Source organism: Bos indicus x Bos taurus, chromosome 3 (genome assembly GCF_003369695.1).
Source record: "Bos indicus x Bos taurus breed Angus x Brahman F1 hybrid chromosome 3, Bos_hybrid_MaternalHap_v2.0, whole genome shotgun sequence".
NCBI lineage: Eukaryota > Metazoa > Chordata > Mammalia > Artiodactyla > Bovidae > Bos > Bos indicus x Bos taurus.
Window position 1 is genome coordinate 15,945,780 of NC_040078.1, and position 19,654 is coordinate 15,965,433.

The 19,654-nt window shown below is 42.2% G+C and overlaps 1 protein-coding gene across 9 annotated transcripts in view; it reads left to right on the forward strand.

Annotated features, from left to right (window-relative positions):
* Positions 1-1,770: 1,770 nt before the first annotated feature.
* Positions 1,771-19,654, forward strand: part of ADAR (adenosine deaminase, RNA specific) — a 51,304-nt gene continuing 33,420 nt past the window's right edge. For 3 of the 9 annotated variants that reach the window (XM_027531952.1, XM_027531958.1, XM_027531968.1), the window contains exon 1: positions 1,943-2,028. In XM_027531952.1, coding sequence (XP_027387753.1) covers positions 1,987-2,028 — 42 coding nt within the window. In that variant the 5' untranslated portion in view covers positions 1,943-1,986. Of the gene's footprint in view, positions 2,127-2,887; positions 3,006-19,654 lie in introns of those variants that run through there. The other 6 variants (XM_027531976.1, XM_027531964.1, XM_027531996.1 and 3 more) reach the window with 6 other exon arrangements.

A 19,654-nucleotide genomic window follows, 5' to 3' on the forward strand; every position in this document is an offset into this window, starting at 1 on the left:
ATCTCTTTCAGAGTTTTCCACAGTTGATTGTGATGCACACAGTCAAAGGCTTTGGCATAGTCAATAAAGCAGAAATAGGTGTTTTTCTGGAACTCTCTTGCTTTTTCAATGATTCAGCGGATGTTGGCAATTTGATCTCTGGTTCCTCTGCCTTTTCTAAAACCAGCTTGAACATCAGGAAGTTCACGGTTCACATATTGCTAAAGCCTGGCTTGGAGAATTTTGAGCATTACTTTACTAGCGTGTGAGATGAGTGCAATTGTGCGGTAGTTGGAGCATTCTTTGGCATTGCCTTTCTTTGGGATTGGAATGAAAACTGACTTTTTCCAGTCCTGTGGCCACTGCTGAGTTTTCCAAATTTGCTGGCATATTGAGTGCAGCACTTTCACAGATTCATCTTTTAGGATTTGAAATAGCTCAACTGGAATTCCATACCTCCACTAGCTTTGTTCGTAGTGATGCTTTCTAAGGCCCACTTGACTTCACATTCCAGGATATCTGGCTCTAGGTGAGTGATCACACCATCGTGATTATCTGGGTCGTGAAGATCTTTTTTGTACAGTTCTTCTGTGTATTCTTGCCACCTCTTCTTAATATCTTCTGCTTCTGTTAGGTCCATACCATTTCTGTCCTTTATCGAGCCCATCTTTGCATGAAATGTTCCCTTGGTATCTGTAATTTTCTTGAAGAGATCTCTAGTCTTTCCCATTCTGTTGTTTTCCTCTATTTGCATTGATCGCTGAGGAAGGCTTTCTTATCTCTTCTTGCTATTCTTTGGAACTCTGCATTCAGATGCTTATGTCTTTCCTTTTCTCCTTATAAATATATATTTTGTGTGTGTATATATATATGGCTTGTATATATACAAAATAAAAACCCAACAACTGGAAATTGCATAAATATTAGGCTGCCAGAGAATGAATAATGGGTACACCCACAAAATTGAATGACTTGTTATATAGCCGTGAGAATGAATGAAATGCAACTTCACTCAACAACAAGAATGAATCCTAGTGATATGGTCAACATTTGTGTTCTCCCCCAAATTCATAAGTTGGAATCCTAAGGCCCAACAGATGGTATTAGGAAGTGGGGCCTTTGGCTTAACTCATGAGAGTAGAGGCCTCATGCATGGAATTCAAAGTCTTATAAAGGAGACCCCACAGAGATCCCTAACTCCTTCTGCTATACAAGAACTCTGCCAATAGGAAAAGGGCCTTCCCCGGAACATGCTGGCACCCTGACTTTCAGCCTCTAGAGCTGTGAGAAATAAATTTCTGTTTATAAATCTTTGGTATTTATTATAGGAGCCTGAATGGACTAAGTAACTTAGGAATATGTTTGTTAAAATAAATGTCCAGAACAGTAGATCAAAGTTCAAAAACATCACAGATACACAGACACACACACAAAACTAATTTTAAAATATACTGTTTAATAATGTACATAAATGTGAAAAGAAATGAAAGCAATATAAAAGTTGTGTAAACACAAGTCAGGATGGAGGTTACTTCTTAGGGGAAAGCAGTGGTACAGTATGAGGCCCACTTAGAAGATTTAAATTATTGGTAATATTTCTTGTCTCAGTTGGGGTGGCAAAAAGGCCGAATTAAAGGTAACGTTCATTATAACATATTAAAAATACTTAATCTGAACTTTCTATCCAAGGACTACTGGTTTGGGGGCATTATTAACTTATCCAGTGTAGCTGAGATCCTTTTTTTTTTTTTTTTTTAAGATGGTACCCACCTACCATCCAGGCCTTCCGGCCTAACTACGTTATGAATGACTGAGGAGTTTAATCAAGGCCAAGAGCAAAAATGCAGCATCCCAAACCCAAGTACCTATTCGCACCATGCCTACAGCAACACCATTAACAGAACAGTAAAAACCCATGGAAAGCAGCAACAAAATCCTAGCTTAACTAGGACGCAAACAAAAGAGAAAAATCACGTGGTGCTTCCTCCCACGCCCGGCGCGCCGGTGATGTCACCAATCCGCGACAGGGCCATTGATTTCAGACTGAAGGTAGAGAGGGCTACGTGGTGGGGGAGGGCGGGGGGAGGGTCCGGGCGGCAGTGACTGTCTCTGGTGTCGAGTTGTGTCCCGGAGAATTACAGGACCCGGTAAGAGGTTTTTCCCTTCCCCGCCATCACCTTCTGTGGCCTGAACGCCCGGCTCCCACCGCCGCTCCAGTGTCGGGCGCTACTGGAAGAGGGAGCGCAGGGGCGCCCGGGTGGGCTGAGGGTGGCCGCAGGGCCAGGTTGGGGAGGCGGGGGTCGCGGGCAGCGGCGGGGCTCGGCAGCCTCGCGGGGAGGTGATCGCCGGGGGCCAAGTGCTCGTGTGCGTGCTCCGGGTGTGGGCGGCAGAGACTGCGCACGGATGCTCTGGCGCTCGTGCCAGCCAGAGCCGAACAGCTGGGTACCAAAGGCCCTTGTTTTCCTCTCGCCAACTCCCTCGCCTGAGGGAGAGTGACAGTAGAGCGAGGCGCCTGGGACTCGTTCCGGTCCGCTCCTTTCTGCGTCTTCAGCTCTGACTGCATAGGCCCGCGCCTCATCCCTGGGATAACATCCGCCGCCCTTGGCGTGCCTTCCACAGGGAAGGCGTAGGCGTCCGCCTTGTAGAGCCCACTGCGGGGTCACGGACACTGCGCTCCGCCTCGCTCTGGCCTTGGTGCAGGAAGCCTAGTTGCGTCACCTCCCCTTCCTTCATCTGGCTTGATTCTTGGGCCCCGCTAGAGGGTAAGCCTGCCTCAGGTGTGACGTGTTGATGTCAGAGTTTGGGAAACTTGTCTTTCAAAAAGGCCTTAGTACCTGTCACCGGATACTCCACGCAGTGTCGGGGTGTCCCAGCCTGCGGTAAGGGAGGGAGCAGAGCCTAAGCTGCTAAGGGAGGAGGATGTGCACACAGAGGCCTGCACAGTGGCTGATGTTGAGAGGGAGGCCGGATCTCTAGAACAGGCCACTGGGAGGGAGAACGCAGGAGCAACAAATTGCCCAGCAAATGTGAGTGATGATGCCAGTTTCTTTCTTTACTAAAGAAAGCCTGTTCCCATCGTGTCAGAGATCCTGAAATATCTTTTCCATTATTTCATTATTTCATAGTTGGGTGTGCTTACTGTATGAGAGGAGGGAATAGAGTAGAAAGAGGGCATGAACTTTGGGAGTCAGGTCTGCTTTGCCAGCTGTATGACAGTGACTGAGTTATTTAACCTTTCTACTCCTACCTGATCTTATCTACAAATGAGGATTATTATATCTACCTTGCAGGGTTGTTGTCAGAATTTGAAGTGTCTAGCTATTATTAGTAAGATCCAAGCACCCATGACTTGAACTTGCTTCCTTGCTGAAGGTTTCCTGTTGGTACAGCTGCTTGAAAAGCAGGGGAACTTTTTGCTATTCTGAATATTTGCTATTCTGCCAGATAGGATAAAGCAGAGTTGGGATGGGGGTGGGGAGACTAGAAACCCACCATCTCTCCACAGTAGATCATCAAATTTTAGAACTGGAAAAAGATTAAGCCTCACTTTATTCTCTTAATAATGCTTAGTTGCTTCATTCGTGTCTGACTCTTTGCAGTACCATAGACTGCATCCCAACAGACTCCTCTGTCCATGGGATTTCCCAGGCAAGACTACCGGAGGGGGTTGCCATTTCCTTCTCCATCTCTTAATTGTAACTTCTCTTTATTGAGCACTTGCTAGGTGTGTGACCCTGTAACCAGGCTCTTTACAGACACTAATTGATTTAATCCCTCCAGCAACCCAGTGCTATAATAAGTATAATTCCCATTTTACAGATGCAGAAGATGAGCTTAGCCAAGTTTCTGACACTAGTTAATGGCAGAGTTGGAACTTGAACCCAGGCCCTCAGGCTCTATGGGGTTTGGGTCTTGTTATTTCTCAGCATCACCAACTCAGTGGACATGAATTTGAGCAAACTCCCAGAGATAGTGAAGAACTGACGTGCTGCAGTCCATGGGGTCAAAAAGAGTTGGACACGACTTAGCAACTGAATAACATTTCTCAATGACTTGAGCCCAGGCAGTGTGAGCCTAGTGTAGTGGGGGAAGGGAGGCATAAGCAGAGTTTAGAGGGCCAGTATTTGCTCTAAGAATAACATCTCATTGTCCGGTGATAAATTATCTTGTATTTTACATCTTGCCCAGCGTTGTCCAGATGTGAACCAAGATTTGGCCTTTTCATGCAGAGAAAAAGGAAAGGCTCATGGGCACATGTGCTGGGATCATAGACACACAATAGATACTTGGAAAGAAGAAAACATCTCCAGATATTGTTACTTCAGCCAGGAGTAACATTGCTTAAGACAGTTTCCTTTAAGCTAGTTATTTTTATACTGTAACAGGGTGTAATGTGACCTTTCTTCTGATTTGAGGATTTAAAGATTTGAAGCTGTGATTCAGACCACGACTGGTATTATCTGTGACCAACTGATTTGAGTTTTCAAATATGTCAACCACAGGATCTGAGCTTTTGGGCTTTTGTAGTGATCTCTTGAGATACAGCAGTTTATTTTGCTCTAACATCTGTTAGACTTGGACCATAGTGAGTGCAGCTGCTTGAGTTAAGTTTCCTGGAGAACACTGGATGATCATTTGGTATCAGGGTTAGAGAATTCACAATATTAAGTTTGTCACAAAATTAAGTATTTGAGAAAGGTCTGTGATGGATGTGCATTCATGTGGGAATAGTAAATGGGTTTTAAACAGATGACATTCTTGGTGTTTTTGATCAGCTGTTCTGTGTTGTTTCTCAGTTTGAAGATGACTTTCAGCTGTATGGTGAGTTATTAGGAACTTGGAAGATTTGCATAATCCACCCATGTAGATTGTGACAAATAAACTCTCAGTTCCTCCACCCAGGAAGCTCTCATTGCTGCTTCTGTACCCTCCCAGATGTCCTGAAGTCACCTATTTCATCACGTTTATCAGCCTTAATGGGAGAGATGCTTTTACATAATTTATCCTTCCTTTCCCTTTGTACCCCACCACCACCACACACAGAGTGAAGTTCTTTCCCCAGAAGGGTATATGCTAATCTAATTGTAAATAGCGGAAACCTAATGTAAGCAAAAAAGGATTGATTATTTAACTAGGCAGTCCAAAGGTGAACTTCAGGCATGGCTGGATCGTGAGACTGAAATGATGCGGTGAAGACTCTCTTCACCCTGCCTTTCTCTGCTTCTTTTTGTTTGTTGCCCTCATTCTTTTCTGCTGTTTTCTCTGTTCATATTGAAAAAGGTGACTTCTGGCAGCCCCAAGCCTATGACCTTATAGCTCACTTCTAGCATTGTAAACTAGTCATGTAGACAAGGAGCAACGGATGCCATGATTAGGCAAGTCTGTGTCACAGGCCCACTTTTGAAGGCAGGAGTGAAACTTCTTCCACAACGGCATGGGATGGGAAGTGCAGAAGTAAGTACTAGGCAGGTGAAAACACCAAGGAGTGCTTCAAGTGTGTGTGCGTGCATAGGCATCTGTGCTGACATATGTGCTCATATCCCACTTCTCTGAGGCATTCCCAGAGTCTTTCAGCTAGAGTGAAGCCACCTGGTGTTGTTTGTCCATCGCACATTGTTATTTTGTTATGGCATCGATCACGTTCTTTCTATCTTTTCCTTGCCTTTGCGTCTGCTGTTTGGGTTGTGTGTGTGTGCATGCACACACTCACACACACTGTTTTGGCTGATTGACTTCCTTGGGTTCAGGCCATGCTTCTCTTCCCAGACGCTTTCTTTGACCTCCATCAATTAGGAAGTCACATAAACCCCTGAGCACAACCCCATTGTGGATTTGATTTCTCTTTGATAACTGTCTATTTTCGGGTCAGTTCTCTGCTAGACTGAGAGCCCCTTGAAGACAGAGGCTGTGGGCTCTGTATTTCTTACTTAGCTAAGAAATTAGCTGCATTATTTTTCTTCTTAGCACTTAGAACTAATTGACATTGTATATTTGTTTGTTGCCTGTCTTCTCACTAAAACATCGGTTTCATGAAAATAATGAGGAAAGAAATTTTTGTTTTGTTTACCACTGTATCTCTAGGGTCTAGGATGGTGCCTGGCACATAGTATGTGCTTAATAAGTGTTTATTAGGTGAATAACTGAAAATCTACTCACAGGGAGAAAATGATGCCACTGTGTTGATTAGGATTAATCAACATTATTAATCTGCATGATAGATACAGTTGTCACTGTAAATGTCTGTAAACACAGGTATGCAGGTGCCATCCCAGCAAGGCAGAACCTGTCTCCCCGTGTGCATGTGAACCGGCAGAGGTGAAGGGTCAAGCCCCAAGGAACAGCCACCTGGAAATTCCACCCTGTGAGATATTTCACCCCCTGAAACCCTCCTGAACTATGATGTTGTTCAGTTGCTAAGACCCGTCCGACTCTTTGAGACCACATGAACTGCAGCATGCCAGGCTTCCCTGTCCTTCATTGTCTCCTGGAATTTGCTCAAACTCATGTCCATTGAGTCAGTGATGCCATCCAACCATCTCATCTTCTATCGTCCCCTTCTCCTCCTGTTCTCAGTCCTTTCCAGCATCAGTGTCTTTTCCAATCAGTTGGCTCTTCACACCAGGTGGCCGAAGTATTAGAGCCTCAGCTTCAGCATCAGTCCTTCCAATGAATATTCAGGGTTGATTTCCTTTAGGATTGACAGGTTTGATGTCCTTGAGGTCCAAGGGACTTTAAAGAGCCTTTTCATAGTCTAAACTATGATAGGTAGGATATTAAGGCTTTTTTTCATAGTTTGAGTCTTTCCCCGCACCCCCCCCCCCCCCACCCTTAGAGTATTTATCTTTAAAACATTTCCTTGAGCACTTACAATGAGCCAGGGAAGGTTTTAAGTCCCTTAACAATTCATTCTTTGACTGGAGTTTGGGGATCAAGGGTTGTGAAGTTTAAACCTTTTTTTTTTTTTAATACCCAAACATTCAAAAGAGGCTTAAAAAAAAAATTCCAAACTAGAAATTATAAACGAAATGAGACCCCTTTCCATCCAGCTTATCTCACCCTCCAGGGGTACAGCTACTACTAATAGCTTGGTGTGTATCTCCTCCCTTCCTTTTCTTGGACTTTTACATAAAATATACTCCATCTTCTTGTCACTGTTTGGCTTCTCACCCAGATGTTCTGCACGCCGATCTGCACCTTGCCTTCTCCATAGCCATCTCAAGGCGCTTCTGCTGTGCCCAGCGCTGCTCCCCAGGAACAGCACCCTGGCTTGGGGTGAGTGGCAGAGCCAAATGTGGGGGGACTTGCAGCACAGAGTGCAGTCTGGCCTTCAGCACAGCGGCTGCTCAGGTGTTGGTCTTTGGGCCTCTCCCAGGGAGGGCCCAAACCCACATCCATCTTCCTGGTGCCTCATCTTCAGGGAACCCTACTCATGCCACATCTAAGCCCCAACAGAAAAAGCAGAGCAGTGATACCCTCCTGTTCTAAAGAAGAAACAAAATTACACAAAAAAAGTAATTTTCTTACCATTAGAGGCTGGAGGTGAGAGGGCTGTTGTTTAACCCCACTCTCACCCCCAAATATCTGGGCCTCCCTTCTACCTAGCTGCAGTACCTTCTTGTCCTCATTTGCTTCCTTAAAAGTGAGTAAGACTGTGGCTGAATCATGTTGATGTATGACAGAATGATACATGCGCACTAATAAAACAGTTGCTGCTGCTGCTAAATCACTTCAGTCGTGTCCGACTCTGTGCGACCCCATAGACGGCAGCCCACCAGGCTCCCCCGCCCCTGGGATTCTCCAGGCAAGAACACTGGAGTGGGTTGCCATTTCCTTCTCCAAATAAAATAGTTATCCTCCAATTAAAAATAAATAATTATTTTTTTAAAGTGAGTACAAGTTTACACGCCAATCTGAGTTTACACTGCAATGCCTCTCCATTCCCTGTGCCCCTGATTAGCCCTGCCCTCTCCAGGACTGGGTATTTTAACTGAAAGAGGAAAATCTTGGCTAACTTGAAAAACAGTATCTCATTTTAATTTGCACTTTTGGTTATGATTTAGTTTGAACTGTTTTTTGTTAACCATTTTTATTTCCATTTTAAAAATTCTGTTAATTTGTGATTTTGTCTATTTGCTTATTGTCTCTAAATGATTTTGTTTATAAATTATACAAATTATCTAAAAAATGAGTATGTGCTGATTATAAAAAGCAAAAAACTCTTATGTACTGTAAATACCTTCCAGTTGGTTGGTTGCCATCAAATTTTGGCTTTATTATTAAATATACAAAACCTGTTTTTCATTCTCCTGTAGACAAATTTTGTCCTTTTTGATTTCTTCCTTTGTACGCTTAAAAATATTTTTTCTTCATTCTGTGTCCTAAAGGTTTGCTTTTTGACATATGACTAAAAAGTAAATATTTGGTTTTATTTCAGATTTTAACAAGGTATTTGATGAAAATATTGTCCAGTGTTTTATTTTATTTTATTTTTTCTCTTTTGCTGTCTCGTACGCAGGGTTATTGTTACCATCTTTCTAAATTCTATATATATGCGTTAGTATACTGTATTGGTATTTTTCTTTCTGGCTTACTTCACTCTGTATATAGGCTCCAATTATTCTTACTTAATGAAGAAAGCGCAATTTTCAACACTCTGTCCAGTGTTTTAAATAAAAGCAGTTTTAATTAAATAAAGGTCTATGTTTTGTTTTAAAGATACATTAGTGTGTATGTATCATATATTTTTCCTTTTTTAAATTTAGTAGAATATCAAAGCTGACTCCACAAAACTGACTTCAAATATATGTATAATTGTCATCATTTTAATGTTCTTAAATTAAGCATTTTATAAATTGCTGCCTGAGATGTTTATCTCTTGCTATTGATCTGGTTTAAAGAAGCATTCTTGTTTGGCTAACAGCTTCTCAGTGTAGTCAAAATGATGAATTTAGCCTCGTCCAATTCCCTCATCTCAAAACTTCCCTAAATCTCTTTTTGAGATATAATCATATACAATAAACATTTTATGAATATGATATGGTATTCACTGAATACCATTCAATAAATTTTGGCAAATACAGATACCCATTTAATTACCTCCAAATCAAGAAGATAAAGGATTTCCCTCACTGCATACAGTTCCCTCATGCACCTTTCTAGTTACCAGTATACCCAGAGGCTACCACTGTTCTGATGTCTATCATCATAGATCAGTTTTTGCCTCTCTAAAATGTCATGTAAATTGAACTATTCAGTATGTACTTTGTGTGTGGCTTCTTTTAGTGAGGTTCAACCACGTTGCATGTGTCACTATCTGCTTTATGCTTGCGTACTAGTTGTTTAATTCATTCATCAGTCTCTGGACTCTGGGGTTGTTTCCAGTTTGTGGCTATCAAGAATAAAGTTCTATGAACATTCTTTTTCTTCTTTTTTTATTGTGGTGAAAAAACACATAAAATTTACCAAATTAACCATTTTCAAGTGTATAGTTCAATGATATATGTATATTCACGTGGTGAAACCAATCTCCAGAACTTTTTCATTTTCTTTTCTTTTAATATATATCATTTATTTACATGGCTGTTTTCAGCCCTCTGCTCTGCCATCCTCAGGGCACCATTTATTCACAGCAAGGAATTTTTGTCATAGAAAGCCCCTGACAGACTTCCTTTTGTTTTGCTGGCCAGAGTTGTATCACATGTATCACTGGCAAGAGGAGTGGAACTGCCAAAACCGGGGTAGATTAGGCTAATCAGGGTCCGTCCTCTGACTCCGGGGAGGGAGCCTGGCCTTCTCCAAGGACTGTGGCCAGAACCAGGGGTCTGTCAGGAAGGAAGGCAGAGTTCCCGGGCAGGCACTCAGCCCTGTCTGCCACTTAGTCATGTTGTTTTTCAAAACCCTAACTATTTTCTATTTAAATGTTATGTCTTTCCCCCTATAATGAACTAAACATCTTCCATGGCATTAACTCTTCATAAATACGACTTTTATATATTGTATAATTTATGACTGTACCACAGGCTACTTGACCGCATCTCTAGTTTTGGACATTAAAGATGTTTTCAGTTTTTTGCTATTGTATGCAATTCTATAGCCAGCCTAAATTTCTGTGCTAGATTTCGAATTATCTTCCTCAAGATAGGTTTTTATGATTGCACTATTAGTTATACTTATTAATAATTATGTTGTAATATGATTACAATATTAATAATGATTGTTGATTATTGCATGGCGTTATTAATATATTTAAGACTTCTGACACACATTGTCCGATTGCTTTGTTAAAAAAAAAAGAAGGCATCCTAATCTTACCACCATCTAGGAGGGTGCCTGTTTCTCCTCCTTTCCTTATTTTTTACTTTTCTCCTTTCTTTTTCTTTCATTCAGTCATTAATGTATATTCCTTTGGCAGATATTTGTGGAATATCCTTGACAGCCAAAGCACTGTACTGGGTCACGAGGGTACAAGACTGGTACTGCTCAGGACAGACAGACAAAGATCATGCAGTTGTGTGACTGTAGCTACTGTTAAGTATTATGAAGGAAGCTTCCTAGGGTTATAGATACTATAAGGTTCATATGCCTTCTGGCATAGGGACAGGACTGGAGGAGAAAAGAGTCTACAGCTTGGCTTTTTCAAGGCTGCAAGAGTGCTCTGTGGCTATTGGGCAAACAGGATGGACGGTGCTTTTTGTGACATGAAAGGATAGGCTTGGCTGGAGAGTGGGAATCGCTGCCCTTGTTATAGACTTGGGCCTTTATGCCAAGGGTAACAGATAGCCAAAAAAGGGTTAAAGAAGGGAGGTGATGGTGACCTAACCATCTTTGAGAACATTTTGGAGGGGGCCAGAGTGGATTCCTAGAATCTAAGATTAGATTGTGAAGGTAGCCATGGAGTCACCCCAGCTGGCACTGGTTGTTTTTTTTTTAATTGCTGATTTTATGAATGAAAATGTAAGTTGTATTATAAATGTGATTGAATATCTCCCCACGCATTTGCACTTCCTTTTTTGTGAATTGGCTTTTTGTCGACTGCAGCATTAGTGGGAACGGCATAGTGTAATGGCCAAGAGCACCCGCCCCAGAGCCAAAGTGCCTGAGGTTGAATCCTGGCTCTGCCAGTACTGACTTAGTTATCTTAAACAACTTTGGTCCACCTCAGCTTCCCCTGCTCTACCATGGGACAGGAACAGTGCACCTCTCTTATAAGGCAGTTGTGAAAATTAAAGGGTAAACCACACGCTGGCACATATGAGCTCTCCATATGCGCGTGCTGTCTTATTTCAGGTACATGGGCTTTATGTATACATACATACGGATTAACTCTGTCTTGTGCATAGCTGTGATTCCCTGTTCATTTCCATTTTTTAATTTATATTACTTTTTAAAAACTTTTTACTGTGAACATTTTCAAACATCGTGTCACTATTTTGAAGTACAAAAATCTATCTGCAGTAAACAGATGTCAGTCTTCTCCTTTGTGATGTCTTCCATTCCTGTGAAACAGGTCAAGTCATACCCAAAGATTTTGTTTTTCAGTGTTTTTATTCAAAATGCTTTACAAATAATCCTTTAATCCGTTTGTAATTTATTTTGGTTTATTAATATCAGGCAAGGCTCTAAATCTATTCTTTACCTCCTCTGCACATTCATAGGGGGTTTGATTTAGGTTGTACCTGGCTGGCCTAGTGTTTTTCCCCGCTTTCTTTAGTTTAAGCCTGAATTTGGCTATGAGAAGCTGATGATCTGAATAGATTTAAGGGATTAGAACTTGTAAACAGTGTGCCTGAAGAACTATGGACAGGGAAGTCCATAATATTGTACAGAAGGCAGCAAACAAAATCACCCCAAAGAAAAAGAAAAGCACGAAGGCAAAGTGGTTATCTGAGGAGACCTTACAAATAGCTAAAGAAAGAAGAGAAATGAAAAACAAGGGAGAAAGGGAAAGATATATCCCCAAAACGCAGATTTCCAAAGAACGGCACAGAGAGACAAGGCCTTCATCAGTGAACAGTGGATAAAACTAGACGAAAACAACAGAAGGGGAAGACTAGAGATCTCTTCAGGAAAATAGGAGGTATCAAGGGAACATTTTGCCCGAAGGTGGGCACAATAAAGGACGTAAATGGTAGAGACTTAGTAGAAGCTGAAGAGATTAAGAGGAGATGGAAAGAATACATGGAAGAACTGTATAAAAAAGATCCAGATGAACCCTATGACTATGATGGTGTGGTCAGCCACCCAGAGCCAGACATTAGGGAAGGTGAAGTCAAGTGGGCCTTAGGAAGCACTGCTGTTAATAAAGCTAGTGGATGTGATGAAATTCCAGTAAAACTATTCAAAACCCTAAAGGATGATGCCGTCAAGGTGTTGCATTCAATATGTTAGCAAATCTGGAAGACCCAGCAGTGGCCACAGGACTGGAAAGGTCAATCCTCTTCCCAGTTCCCAAGAAAGTAGTACTAAAGAATGTGTTCACCATTGGACAGTTGCACTCATCTCCCATGCTAGTAAGATCATGCTTAAAATCTTAGATGCTAGGCTTCAGCATTATGTGAACTAAGAACTTCCAGATGTCCAATCTGGATTCAGAAAAGGAAGAGGAACCAGAGATCAAATTGCCAATATTCACTGGATCATAGAGAAAGCAAGGGAATTCCAAAAAAACATCTACCTCTGTTTCATCAACTACACCAAAGCCTTTGACTGTGTGGATCATAATAAACTATGGAAAGCTCTTAAAGAGATGGGAATACCAGACCATCCTACCTGTCTCTTGAGAAATCTGTATGTAGGTCAAGAAGCAACAGTTAGAACCCTGTATGAAACGAGTGGTTCAAGATTGAGAAAGGATACTACAGGGCTGTCTGCTGTCACCCTGTTTGTTTAATCTATACGCTGAGCACATCATGAGAAATAGGCTGGGTGCGTTATCTGGATGGAATCAAGGCAAGAGAAACATCAACAACCTCAGATATGCGGATGATACCACTCTAATGGCAGAAAGTGAAGAGGAACTAAAGAGCCTCTTGATCAGGGTGAAGGAGGAGAGTGAAAGAGCTGGTTTAAGACTAAATATTTAAAAAAAATATAAGATCATGGCATGCGGCTCCATTACTTCATGACAAATAGAAGGGGAAAAGGTTGAAGTAGTGGCAGATTTCCTCTTCTTGGGCTGTAAAATCATTATGGATGGTGACTGCAGCCATGAAATTAAAAGACTCTTGCTCCTTGGCAGGAAATCTATGACAAACCTAGACAGTGTGTTGAAAAGCAGGAACATTACTCTGCCGACAAAGGTCCGTATAGTCAAAGCTATGGTCTTCCCAGTGGTCATGTATGGTTGTGAGAGCTGGACCATAAGGAAGGTGGAGCACTGAAGAATTAATGCTTTTAAACTGTGGTGTTGGAAGAGACTCTTGAGAGTCCCTTGGACAGCAAAGAGATCAAACCAGTCAGTCTTAAGGAAAATCAATCCTGAATACTCATTGAAAGGACTGATGCTGAAGCTGAAACTCTAGTATTTTGGTCATCTGATACAAACAGGTGACTCATTGGAAAAGTCCCTAATGCTGGGAAAGATTGAGGGCAGAAGGAGAAGAGGGCATCAGAGGATAAGATGGCTGGATGGCATCACTGATGCAATGGACATGAACTTGGGCAAACTTTGGGAGATGGTAAGGGACATAGAGGCCTGGCATGCTGCAGTCCATGGGTTCCAAAGTGTTGGACGTGACTGGGCGAATGAACAACAATAAAGGCTTTAAGTCGATTTTTTTTTTTTTCAAAATTTAACATTTTTATTTTGTGTTGGTGTATAGCTGATTAACAATGTTGTGATAGTTCCAGGTGAACAGTGAAGGGAATCAGCCGTACATATACATGTATCCACTGTGGCTCAGACAGTAAAGAATCCACCTGCAATGCAGGAGACCTGGGTTAGATCCCTGGGTTGGGAAGATCCCTGGAGAAGGAAATGGCAACCCACTCCAGTATTCTTACCTGGAGAATCCCATGGGCAGAGGAGCCTGGCAGGCTACAGTCCATGGGGGTCACAAAGAGTCAGACACAACTGAGCGACTAAGCACAGCACATTCTCCCCCAAATCCACTTCCAGTCCAGTCTGGCATATAACCTTGAGTAGAGTTCCATGTGCTGTCCTTGTTGGTTATCCATTTTGAATATAGCAGCATGTACGTGACCGTCTCAAACTCCCTAACTATCCCTTTGCCCTGGCAACCGTAAATTCGTTTTCTAAGTCTGTGAGTCTCTTTTTGTTTTGTAAGTAAGTTCATTTGTATCATTTCTGTTTAGATTCCACATATAAGGGATGTCATATGATAGTTCTTCTTCTGTATCTGACTGACATAACTCAGTATGACAATCTATGGGTCCATCCATTTTGCTCAGGTGGCATTACTTCATTCTTTTCCTGGCTGAGTGATACTCCGTTGCATATGTGTACCCCCTCTCCTTTATCCATTCCTCTGTTGATGGACATTTAGGTTGCTTCCATGTCTTGGCGCTTGTAAACAGTGCTTCAGTGAACATTGGGGTACATATATCAATGGCAACCTCACTCCAGTATTCTTGCCTGGAAAATCTCACGGACAGAAGAGCCATCCATGTGGTCGCCAAAGTCGGACACAGCTTAGCAACTAAACCACCACCACCATCCCTTTGGGTCATGTTTTTCTCCAGATATATGTCCAAGAGTGGAATTACAGGGTCATATGGTAGCTCTATTTTTAGTTTTTTAAGGAACCTCCATACTGTACTCCGTAGTGGCTGTACCAAATTACATTCCCACCAACAGTATATGAGGGTTAAATAGATCTTTTTTTGTCCTAGAAAGCCTATCAACCAGCCAAGCTCCATATATAGACTAATTGATCTTCCCCTTGCTGCTGCTTTTGGCTCCTGTCATGCATTGGATCTGTACACACACTAGGGCCTATTAGGAAATGTGGTTCTGCTCTGTAGCTCCATTCTGGTATTATACTAGCACTGCTTTGATTTAATCAGTATGGCTGTCCTCTTTTTAACAAGTATTTTGGCTATCCTTGCTTGTTTTTTCTTGCACTTGAACTTTAATCATTTTGTCAGGCAACCACTCCTTACTGCCCCTAACCTCATTAGAATTTGCAGTTAAACTGCTGTTTGATTTGGCAGTCATAAACTGTTTAGCCATCACATTTGTAACTGATGTATCCTTCTGTTTAAGACAGTTATTCCTCAACAGAGTTTTGTACTTTTCCACACATTTTCATACATTAGGCTCTTCACATTTTTTAGAATTATTCCCATATTTCCCTTCTTAGTTTTAATTAAAAAATATATTTTGTCTATTTATTTGGCTGCCTCGGATCTTAGTTGTGGCATGCAGGACCTTCCTTGCGTCATGTGGGGGCTTTGATTGCAGCAGACAGACTTACATTTTGGCGCGTGTTCAGTAGTTGGGACATGCGGGCTCCGTAGCTGCAGCACGTGGACTTAGCTGCTCCAAAGCAGATGGGATCCTAGTTCCCTGACCAGGCAATGAACCCACGTCCCCTGCATCGCAGGGCGGGTTCTTAACCACTGGACCACCAGGAAGTCTCTGTTTACCTTTTTTAAAATGTTTTATTTGCTGTTAAGAATATAGTGTTTTTCATATAAGGAAGTGTTGTGTTTTGTATATTTCTCTTACATCCAGCCATATTCCTTGGTGATCCAAAGAGTTTGATGGTGATCCAAAGAGTTTCAATCGTCTTGTATCAACTAGGATTATGATATTATCATCTGCAAATGTTTTTCTTTCTTTTTTTGTCAATTTGTATCTTCTGTTTTGTGTTATAGTATATGCTAGGATTTTCAGAATAATGTTAAATACCATATTTCTTTGATTTTAAGACCACTGAGCATAAGAACATGTTATCAATTTAATAATAGTTTTAGGGACTACTAGTTGCAATATCCCAATATATAATATCCATGCATATAATTCATGGGCTTCCCAGTGGTAAAGAATCTACCTGGCAATGCAGGAGGCATGGGTTTGGTCCCTCAGTTGGGAAGATCCCCTGGAGAAGGAAAAGGCAACCCACTCCAGAATTCCTGCCTGGGAAATCTCATGGATAGAGGAGACTGGCAGGCTACAGTCCATGGGGTCACAAAAGAATCAGACATGACTTAGCAACTAAACAACAACAATATGTAATTCACATCCCAAAGTCAGAAATGTCTGGAGTACATCTCAGAATGGAGGAAGTAAGATTATGGTGGTAATGGTAGCCCTCTTTATTTTTTGTTGTAGTGGGAATTCCTAATTATTCCATTTTAGATATGATATTGGCTGTTGGTTTATGATCAGTAGTCTTTGTTATATTATAGAAATAACCTTTCCTTCAAATAAAACAAAAGAAAATGTAACTGCTGGACAGAAATGAGAAGGCTGTGCTGTTTAACTAAAAAGTGGGAATCGTGACTGTGTGTGTGTTGTCTATGCCAGCTGGTCTCTTTCCACCTTTTCTGTGATAGCCCCCAAAATGCAGAAATCTTGGCTGCACAGCAAGGTCTGTGCTAGTCCTTCACCCAGAGCTCCCTGATTGGCACAACCTATGGAGGATGGTGTCTTTGTTTCCTGCAGCTATGATGACAAATGAGCACAGATTTGGTGGCTTACAACCATAGACATCTATTCTCTCACAGTTCTGGAGGCTAGAAATCTGAAGTCAGTAGTGTTACTGGGTTGAAATGCAAGTTTTACAGGGCAGTGCTCTCTCTCGATGCTCTCGGGGGGAGTCAGTCCTTGCCTCTTCCAGCTTCTGGTATCTGGCTGCATTGCTTGGCTCGTGGCCACATCACTCCCATCTTCAAGGCCTGCATCTTCAAATCTCTTTCTGCCATGTCTTCACACACCTTCTCCACTGTATGCATAGATGGAAATTTTTTTTTCCTGAACTTGTCAATGCTGAAGGAAATGCTTTTAAAGACATATGTTAGGAATTTTTGTTCTCTCGCTAAGTTGTGTCCGACTCTTTGCGACCCCATGCACTTCAGCACGCCAGGCTTCCTTGTCCTTCACTGTCTCACTGAGTTTGCTCAACTCGTGTCCATTGAGTCAGTGATGTCATCCACCCATTGCATCCTCTGTCACCCCCTTCTTCTCTTGCCCTCTATCTAGCAAAGCCTTATTCCTTCCTTTTGGGAAGAAAATTGTGGTCACCTGGAAATGGCTCTAGGTCAATTCCCAGAAAGTCAATCCACTGAAATTCAGTTCCACAAAAGCCCCTCAACCTTGCCTCCTCCTACTGACCCCCAGTCTCCTCCTCAGTCTCAGCTTTCATCTACAGGGAGTGGGCAAGCTACATTTCCTTTAATACTGTTGTGAAGGCAGGGTAAAAACTGGTCAATTAAGGCTAGATGCTTAAAGAAAAAAGTAAAGAAAGAAAGCAAAGGCTTTCTGCCCACTTCCCCTGGAAACACTGCAGAATTCAGGGGGCAGGGGGACAGGGCTGCCCTCAGGCCTGCCTCCAGCAGTATTGGACTTGGCCCCTCTGCCTCCTACAAGCCATGGAGGTGAGGACATTGCCCTTGCTGGAAGCTGGGACTGAGCCCAGCCACTCAGAGGCTAGGTCCTAGGGGAGAGAACGGAGAGAAGGCAAGAGTGAGAGGGAAGGTCCCCTCTTTGGACTTTGACTCAGTTCAGTTCAGTTCAGTCGCTCAGTTGTGTCCAACTCTTTGAGACCCCATGGACTGCAAGGACCCCATGCTTCCCTGTCCATCACCAACTCCCAGAGCTTGCTCAAACTCATGTCCATCGAGTCAGTGATGCCATCCAGCCATCTCATCCTCTGTCGTCCCCTTCTGCCACCTTCAATCTTTCCCAGCATCAGGGTCTTTTCAAAAGTCAGTTCTTCTCATCAGGGAACCAGAGGATTGGAGTTTCAGCTTCAGCATCAGTCCTTCCAATGAATATTCAGGACTGATCTCCTTTAGAATGGACCGGTTGGATCTCCTTGCAGTCCAAGGGACTCTCAAGAGTCTTCTCCAACACCACAGTTCAAAAGCATCAATTCTTCAGCACTCAGCTTTCTTTATAGTCCAACTCTCACATCCATACCTGACTACAGGAAAAACCATAGCTTTGACTAGACAGACCTTTGTTGGCAAAGTAATGTCTCTGCTTTTTAATATGCTGTCTAGGTTGGACATAGCTTTTCTTCCAAGGATCAAGTGTCTTTTAATTTCATGGCTACAGTCACCATCTGCAGTGATTTTGGAGCCCAGAAAAATAAAGTCAGCCACTGTTTCCACTGTTTCCCCATCTGGATGCCATGATCTTGGTTTTCTGAATGTTGAGTTTTAAGCCAACTTTTTCACTCTCCTCTTTCACTTTCATCAAGAGGTTCAGTTCTTTGCTTTCTGCCATAAGGGTGGTGTCATCTGCGTATCTGAGGTTATTGATATTTCTCCTGGCAGTCTTGATTCCAGCTGGTGCTTCATCCAGCCCAATGTTTCTCATGATGTACTCTGCATATAAGTTAAATAAGCAGGGTAACAATGTATAGCCTTGATGTACTCCTTGCCTGATTTGGAACCAGTCTGTTGTTCCATGTCTAGTTCTAACTAGACTAACAGTCTAACTTTGACTCAGTGGAACCCAAATGTGGACCAGTAGCTGAGCCTCTCTGGCCAGAGCCAAACTAGCTCAGTCAGGTCCTTCTTGCCAGACCAGCCTAGCACAGAAGACGTGGTTTCAGGGTGTCAGGACTTAGTGCATAAAACCACAAGCCGTGTAGTTATCTTGTGTGTGTGCAGTGTTTATGAGACTAATTGTACATTCACACTTTAAACTTACATGTAAAATACTCAGCGCAGGCATGTAAGCCATTACTATTCATGTTATTTGGGCATTAGTAGTAGTATATCTTTAAAATATAATGTTTACCACAATGCCTCTAGATAGTTGATAAATACTATTTTTCTTCCTTCATTTACTGGGTAACTTTGAGCAGGTAGAGGCCACTTCTGGAGACCTGTGTTTTTTCCGGGGGTACCTGAGGCGTCTCTTGCTTTCTTGTAACTTCAAAAGCCAGTCTAGTCAATACCCTTAATAGAATATACATCAGCATAAAGACAGCTGGGGAGCACTGCTCACCAGGTGGGCGGCTTCACTGTTCTGCCCACAGGAAGCCTTATAGGTTATCAAAGCAAGTCAGGTTATTATAGGAAGACCCTGGGAATTGTGAAAATTATGTTGATGTGGCAGTAGCTGTCTAGTAGAATAAAAAACCCAGTGATTAAATATTGAAACAACAAAAAAAGAAGGCAATAAATGTATGCCTAGCGACTCTATGAGTTGCTTGTCACGTATTTCCTAGGAGTTAAGATAAGAACATGAGTTTATTTAGGTGCAGATCCTCTTCTAAAATAGTGTGCTAGTATTTAAAATAACTCAGTAATTCATTACTTTTTTGATAATGTGCTGCAAGTTCAGTCGCACACGTTCACAGGCATTCCATTTTTGTTGCAGTATCTGCTGTATGAGCAAATATTGAAGGACTTTGCAGACGTCTGCTTTACAGTAGGGAGATAGATGATCCAACTGGATATAGCCCATATGTGCAGAAAAGTCTGGTTATGGGAGATGACAGACTAGAAAGACTGTTTTGTAAATACGCATCCCTGCACG